The sequence below is a fragment of the Solanum tuberosum genome, unplaced genomic scaffold (genome assembly GCF_000226075.1).
Source record: "Solanum tuberosum cultivar DM 1-3 516 R44 unplaced genomic scaffold, SolTub_3.0 scf00102, whole genome shotgun sequence".
Taxonomy (NCBI): Eukaryota; Viridiplantae; Streptophyta; class Magnoliopsida; order Solanales; family Solanaceae; genus Solanum; species Solanum tuberosum.
The window spans coordinates 581,176-589,370 of NW_006239028.1; the positions used below are offsets into that span (position 1 = coordinate 581,176).

The following is an 8,195-nucleotide window of genomic DNA, read 5'->3' on the forward strand; positions in this document are numbered from 1 at the left end:
TAATAAAATTTCTTATGCATTAATTTGAGAGATATACTAATCAATCTAATATTAAAATGAGCTGAATTTGAACAAATCAAAATTAACCAAAGTAATAAATGTGAGGATCATTAACCCATCTAAACTTTAACACCTTAGTCGAGTCCTGTCTTCCTAAGATGGTAACCGTTTAAACTTCTAACATTTAGAAAGATCATATTTTCGTGAGCTAATTTTGTCACCCTTAATAAATATACTTTAGCCAAAATTAAGCATATGGACTGTTGAAGCTGAAAGCAGTTATAATTCAATGCCCTAATAGCCTGAAATATTAGTTTAGGGACTATATTAAACTTCAAAAAGAGTTTTGGGAGTTAAGTGACCATCTTTCTCGTCCAAAATATAGTATTTCTTCTTCTTCAAGGCTCAAGCAGAAGAAAAGTATCAGTCAAGAAGAAGCATATTTACACTCCCAATTTCTGCAAATCCTCTTTGCTGCTGAAACTTTGCATCATCATCTTCAACCTCTCGATCGTATGTGAAATTTGATCTCTAATGCAATCATAGATATAGATTGTCACAATGTGTTTGATTTTTCGCCTTAATTTACTTAGGTTTTATGCTTTTTCTTCTAGGATAGAAATTATTCCTGTGTAATTTGATCCTTTTTTGGTTACTTATAACTCATTTTTTTTGCATTTTTATGTATTGATTAAACTAGATTGTGCTCATTTTCTGATTAAATACGTGAATATTTCAATTTTTGTTATACGAATTAGATATAAGAGAAATACTTTGGGAGAAGCATACTTCGTTAGATCCCTGCAGCATTGTTAAAATTTAGAGATGAATATTAGTTTTAGTGAAGTAGAAAAGAACTGGAATATTTATTGGTGTTCAATGAAGTTCTGGATATCGATTTTCGGTCTATTTACCTTTTGGTGAATTAGTTAGTCATGGTTTAAAATAGTGATTTTGCAGTTTCAGTAAGGATGTTAGTTAAGCTAGTGATTCTACTGTCTGACTTATACTGTTTTTGCTCGGGACGTTATCATTTTACAGGTTTTCAACTGAAAATTAGTCCTTAAGGCAATGGGTGATAGTCAGTATTCTTTCTCTCTTACAACTTTCAGGTATAGGTTTATGAGATAGAGATTGTATGTATTCGATCAATTATATAGTTTCTACTCAATATTGATGTCTGATATTGTAATATGCTGTGGCATAGTCCATCTGGAAAGCTGGTTCAGATTGAGCATGCATTGACTGCTGTTGGATCTGGCCAAACATCATTGGGAATTAAAGGTAACTCAAGGTCTAATTTAAGTGCAATAGCTTTAACACAAGTCCGCGACTATGTTCTATTCAGCATGTTCACTTGCTTTGTATTATAAAAATAGTTAACGCAGAGAATGCCGAACAAGTTAACTCTGAAATATTTCAAAGCAAAATCTTGTAACATCGTTTTACTTCTAGTTGTTGATTTAAATGCTTTTGGCTTGGCAACATAGATGACTTGCATTCCCATACTGGGATCTTTAATTTAGTGAAGACTGAAGAATGTAGTTGGACTTTATAAACCAATAACATTATAATAGGATACACATGTCCTTCAGGTATTGTGCTGTCATTCTACTTTTCATTAAAGAGTTCCTCGTGGAGAAGTTTCAAACTTTTGTTTTCCTAGCTCGATTATAAGTCGTGAAGTTCTTGTACTGATTTTATATATCCAACTGTATGATTGCAGCTTCTAATGGTGTTGTAATTGCTACCGAGAAGAAATTACCCTCCATCTTAGTTGATGAAGCATCTGTAAGTATTCTTCGTAAAACTTATCCTCTATTGTCTATTTGTGAACGAATGTTCATTGTAAATTATAGTTGCCAGACTGACTGTTGATAGCTAATCAAATATAAAGGTGCTCTTATTTTTCTCTCTAAAGTTGATTCTAGTGCTTTATTTTTATACTGTAACTTTTTGTTGATAAAAATTTCCAATGACGGTGTTGTGTGAGTACTAGTTTGCAGTTTAGTGATAATTTAGGCATAAATGAAGATATCTTCTGTTTAGTTCCATCTATGAGTACCTGGTCAGGCTGGTCTGACATCCAATTGAGCTTCATCAAGATTGAAACAAATGATGATTTTTTTGATTAATTTAAGATAATTAGTCTGTTTGAATTTGTGTATGCATTGAAGATATATAAATTTGTTAGTAATGTTTATTTTACTGCTCTGTAGAGTTATATTCTAAATTATATTCACAAAAGCAGTTAGCCAGTCACCAGGTTACAACATACCAACAAGTTCATTCATGTTCGTAGTCTTTGGTGTTAAATTCGTCTTTTCTGTGGTTCAGTGATATGTATTTCTACCTATCATGTTTTAAGACTGCATGGGTATTCCAACTGTTTTTTTTGTTTTTGCTTTACATTCCTTAACCTCTGCCATGTTGCGATTTCCTTGTAGTTAACCCTTCTATACCTGACTCTTTGAAATGTATAACAGGTGCAGAAAATTCAGACTTTGACACCAAATATTGGAGTTGTCTACAGGTACAATCTGTTATATGATAGAGCACAAAAAATTTCCTGTGGCCATGGTGCTTTGTCCGTAGTTAGATCGACAAATCGATTGGCGATTTGCCTTGCTTAGCTAGTTGCTATTCACTAGAACTTGTAACTAAAAACTTGTTATACGTGGAAGGATGGTACCCATGAAGGCTGATGTTATTCTCTTGCTGTTGGTTCTGCTTCTATTCTAAATTATCTAACAATGTCAGTAAAGCATCAATATATGCCTTGCAAATGATGTTAGTTCTCTGATATATCCTTCCAGGGGGTGTTTTTATATGTTATTGTGGTTATTGCATTACCTCTGGTGATCTCTATAATACCAACATTTACTCCTTGCAGTGGCATGGGCCCTGATTCTCGAGTTTTGGTTCGGAAAAGTAGAAAGTCAGCTGAGCAATATTACCGACTCTATAAAGTATGAATTAGCTTTTATGAAATCTCAATTCTATGATTCAAGTGCAGTATTTTCTTAATGATTCAAGTGTAATGTTACCACTTTGCTGGGTGATATTTGCACAGTTGATATAACTGTCCTACTATTTGGCAATTTAAGATGCTTCTTCTTTGTATTGGTGCTAAGATATAAGTCGCTGTCTAATCTTGCTCTTGCTTTATGGAGGCAGAGGTTTTCTATTGGAGCTCCCTTTTCCTCTAACCTGCATTGTTTATCTCACACTAGTGCTCTAATGTGATGTTGCTTTAGCATACTTTGTTTCTTCTACATTTGCCTGATTTGTCTGTGTGGTGCATAGGAATCAATCCCTGTCACACAGCTGGTGAGAGAAACTGCTGCTGTCATGCAGGAATTCACCCAATCAGGGTAACCACTCTTATATTCCATACTTCCACTTCACTAGGAGGATCCTATAATATATACTGATCATATTTTAAATATCGAGAAACATGGTATGAGTATTCGTATTCGTATTGTCAATCCCAACTAGTTTGGACCTGAGGTCTAGTTTTTGTTGTTGGATACCATAAGTTATCACTGACGAAACAATTCTATTTGTTAATTAATAATCTTTTAAGATTAATAAAATTCCTTTCTTTGGGCATTGTAATTTCTTACCTAGGGTTAGTAGGTGGATTTTTGAGTTTGGGTTAATTTCAAAAGGAATCGTTGTTGGATTACTGGGGCTGCACAAGCCAACTTTATCAAGGATGGAAGCAATGTGTACTACAGTTGTTTTAGTCAATTCTAATTTTTCAGCTACTCTTTGGAAGCATTTTGGAAAGTTGAGGTTAAATTTGGTCTCTAAAATTTTGGATCGTTTCGATGGGATCTCTTTTCATGTTAGAGTATATATTAATTGTTCTGTTGATGAACGTAAACACTTAAGATTCTTCAGACTATCAACTGTAGGGCAGGCAAAGCAATATCTTTCTTAAACTAATCCAGATGCTCATCTGTATCTATTCATGATTTTCTTTCGGATGTTCAAGAAAGAGGTCATCTGTAGTCTTCTTGGGCAATCCCTTACTTCCTTTTGTTTTTCTGTTTTCTCCGGTACAGTGGTGTAAGACCATTTGGTGTTTCACTCTTGGTTGCGGGTTTTGATGACAAGGGTCCACAACTATATCAGGTATGTTGTCTATCAGTGCTGGTGATCTCTCTGATCACTTTCTGTTCTTGAGGTGTGTCTGATTTGGTGATCTATACTTCGTGAGGTGAATTTACATATTTTTTATAGATTTTCTCCATGGTGTTTCACTTGTGGGAGCTTTTATTCTTTGTAAATCTAGTTTAAAGAGCTGCAGCCTGCAGGTTCCTTTGTTGCTTGAACTCTTTTCATGTTCAGCTATTTTTTCTCATTTTAGGTTGATCCATCTGGTTCGTACTTCTCTTGGAAGGCTTCGGCAATGGGAAAAAATGTCTCCAATGCTAAGACATTTCTTGAGAAGAGGTGAATCATTATTCATTTAGAAAAGTTGATCGTGTTATTTATAAAAAATATTTAACCTCCTTTTTCTTATTTCTAATGCTATCTTTTTACATTTACTGATCTGCAATCGAATGTCTGATTTAATATAACAATTACCAGTTTTAGAAGACTCATCTTGACCAGCTACCTCATGAGTTTGTAGCTTTTGGTAAAACGAGAACAATAATCTCTCCTCAATAACCCACAGATGTCTAATTCTTCATCCCATCATTGATGGACTGTCTTGATCTTTTACTGTACACCATCTTTGTAGCAACCTGCTACTGCTTCTCGTACTTCCTCTTCTTTTACCAAAAGTTGCAAAAAGTAGTTGGAACAGCTTTTATATAGGGGAAACATTCTTCACTTTGTGAGTATGTCAATGATTTGCATCTGTTCTATTCTATGATGTGCTAAGGGTTATTACATGAACTGAGGCATCAGAAGATGGGTGGGGTGAAAAAGGAGGAAATCTATAATGGGATGGGTTTTATTGCATTTCTACAAATGTGCTAGGAAGAGGATTGTCGGTAATGAAAAACTGATTTGCTTGAAACAAGAAGCCAGAAGAGGGCTTCTGCCCATAGTGCTTTGTGACATCAGTCGGTGCTGGCGATTGGAGTTATAGGTCAAACTTTGGCATACCTCTGAAGGATGTTAACCATTTTTCTCTCCCACAATGTCAAATGTTGTCTGCATGTTGGAACATTGTCTCATTGGCCAACTACAGAGCCTATTAATTTGGGGTGCTTTTCAACCTGTTAGATTACTGGTGAAGTATTATTAATGTAAAACATAACGTTCCTGTTCCACTCAGATACACGGAGGAAATGGAGCTCGATGATGCTGTACACACTGCTATCCTGACATTGAAGGAGGGGTAAGATTAATTTATTCCTCTATGCAGGAGCTGTCTATTCTATATGAAAATATCCCCTTTGATGGGATGTGTGTTTCTTCGACCCTCTAGATGATTTTGGTGTCCTCTATAATTCACATAATGTTTGTTGGCACCACCAAAAAAAAGGATTTAAATCTTGTTCGTCATGTTAAATATATAGTATCAAAAATATCACGCACTTGAACTTGTCCAGAATTGCAAGACCATCCCCATTGCTTGTTTCTTGTGCAGTAATGGTTCTCAATGCAAAGTTTCTTTATCGACGTTCTGCCCCCCTCCCCTCTATCTGAACAATAATAGTAAAAGAATCCTCTAAAATAACTTATATTTGGTGTGTTAATCCAGATTTGAGGGACAGATCTCCAGCAAAAACATTGAGATTGGCATTATTGGAACAGACAAAGTATTCAGGCAAGTGTCTTCTTGTCTTATAGAGTTTAACATGAGTTCACTCTGTTAGCCGGTTACTAAAACAGTCGTTCATTTCCTTGCAGAATTCTCACTCCAACTGAAATAGATGATTACCTACAAGAAGTGGAATAGATTTTCCTTTCCGCCAAAAAGGAATTGGAAGTAGTTATTGGACAGGAAGCGCGGACAGGGGCATAGCACAAGCTCAACTATTGGAGGTTCTTGTTGGTTTGGTTATAATTTGATGTTTAATCACTTAACTTGGTTGTATGTATGTTGGTCATGCTATGGTGTTATTTATGCTCTGAAAAGCTTAATATGGGCTTTTCTCAGTTTCTTGAATTCACATATTGTTCAAGTATTGCCTCAAACACATATCAAAAAGAGAAACATTACATTCATGAACTGCATGTTTAGTTTGTTTTGACAATTATCAGCCTAATAGTTTCTATATCTTTAATTTTTACTTTAATTAATGCCCATTTACGTGAATACATAGATTCATTAGTTTGTTAATCGTAAGGGTACATAGTGTACAGTTTACAGAAATTTATACCGTGATTAATAGTCTAGACTAGATTTTTTAAAATTATTTTTTCAACACAGCTGGAGAAGAAAATTGATTCTTATCCTTGGAGAAATTAGCCAACTTTACCTTAACGATAGCAACAACATATCAATTTGGGATGTATAAAGGAATAGAACCAATTTGGGATTTTTATTAAGAGATGCAAATTGAAATTTCTACAAAGATAAAATAAAATTTGAAAGCAAATCGAAACAACTACAACAATGTCCTTAGATCCTATTCTCAAGTTTATCATGTCTACATGGAGGATTTTCCTTAGCCAAAGTCACACGACCAAAAGACTTGTAATCGAAAGTACATGCATGTTCTTCAGGATACTTATGAACACTACAAAACATTCCTTTACATCGACAACTAAACCCAATTAATCCTACTTTCTTCTTGCAAGTCATGCATCTTTGCTTAATCTTCATTGTCAAATCAACATTCTCAGTCGTTGTACCTTCATGAAAAGTAAGAGATGATATCTTTTCAGATAAAACTGCGATATTCTTGGCTTCTTCTTCTTTAAGAAAAGCTTTGTAACATTGGGAACAAAGGTTGTGATTGCTTGAAGTTCCATAAAACCACAACCCCCTGCACATAGAATTGGATTTTCTACTTTGCCACAGGAAGTCATCTTCCTTTAATTTGATTTATAATCACTTTCTTGTACTAATATTTTGATTATTTCTTTTGAGGAGGGCAAATTATATAGAAGTATTGGTGATTTTGTTTTAGTTGATGAGTGCTGTTCCTGGTTTTGATGGCAATATATAGAGAAGACAAATTAAGATACTATTCCTAACGGAAATCAAATTAGGAAATTAAATAGCGGCTCTTCTTTCTTTTTTCTATTCCGTTTTGGTTTTGGTTTAGGAATATAATTTTCCTTTTCCAACAACCATATTTAATATTCCTTCCGGACTACTTTATTTGTCGTTCTTACTAAAAATAGTTAGTTTATAATATTTGTTATTTTAAAAAAATTAAAACTCATTAATTGTTTGTTTTCACTTTTACCCTTAATCATATATAAATATGGAAGGATATTAATGTGCATGCAAAAGAAAGAAGTACTAAATTAAGGGATATAAAAAAAACATGACACGTAAAATAGATTAGGTAGTATTAGGAAGTATATTAACGTAGTTCGTTTCTCTATTAATCACTAGATACAAGGGCTCGTGCCATCAAGGGGCCATACATGAGCTTGTGCCTAGGGGTGTACAAAATCGAACCGAAAATCGAACCAAATCACAAATCGAGTCAAACCGAAAAAAAAACCCAACTAGTGGTTTGGTATTGGAAAAAAAAAACCCGACTATAATTTGGGTTTATTTGGTTTTAACTAAAAAAAACCAACCCTAGACCAAACAAACCCGACATTATATATGTAATTTTAAAATTTTATTTTATACATAAAGATATTTACTTTGATATAATTTTAAAATATTTCTTATACTATTTCATAGTTTTTATCTTTTAATATATGATTTCAAGTTTAAAACTTAGAATTCGGAATGGTCCATTAAAGATTATAGTTCATAGATGTTGATAATTATAATAAAAGTTAAATCAAAATCAAATTACTACTAATGCAAAAAGAAAATCAATTCAACACTAAGAATGACAATAATATTGAATATTTGTTCTTTAGTTTTGCATTGGTTTAGACAATTAAAATACATAATTTAATTTTAATTTTCCTTAAATATTTAGTATTGTAACTAATACTTATTAAACTTATTTTAGCATGATTTAGTACTTTTAAATTATGATCATTTTCATTATGACTTGTTAATTTGCAATATTTGTTTTACGCGATTTCATTAT

The 8,195-nt window shown here is 33.4% G+C and overlaps 1 protein-coding gene across 1 annotated transcript; it reads left to right on the top strand.

Annotated features, from left to right (window-relative positions):
* Positions 1-407: 407 nt before the first annotated feature.
* LOC102600813 (proteasome subunit alpha type-2-B) lies at positions 408-6,235 on the top strand. The gene is made up of 12 exons (XM_006348809.2): positions 408-513; positions 1,042-1,112; positions 1,208-1,284; positions 1,727-1,791; positions 2,487-2,533; positions 2,894-2,969; positions 3,307-3,374; positions 4,071-4,140; positions 4,376-4,461; positions 5,297-5,359; positions 5,726-5,791; positions 5,875-6,235. Exons 2-12 carry the CDS (start codon positions 1,072-1,074, stop codon positions 5,921-5,923), a joined length of 708 nt encoding a protein of 235 aa, XP_006348871.1. The 5' UTR covers positions 408-513; positions 1,042-1,071; the 3' UTR covers positions 5,924-6,235.
* Positions 6,236-8,195: the final 1,960 nt, after the last annotated feature.

Coding starts and splice junctions, on each gene's coding strand:
- LOC102600813 (XM_006348809.2), top strand. CDS start 1,072: ATGGGTGATAGTCAGTATTCTTTCTCTCTTACAACTTTCAG. Junction 1,113..1,207: donor TTCTCTCTTACAACTTTCAG/GTATAGGTTTAT, acceptor GCTGTGGCATAG/TCCATCTGGAAAGCTGGTTC. Junction 3,375..4,070: donor CAGGAATTCACCCAATCAGG/GTAACCACTCTT, acceptor TCTCCGGTACAG/TGGTGTAAGACCATTTGGTG.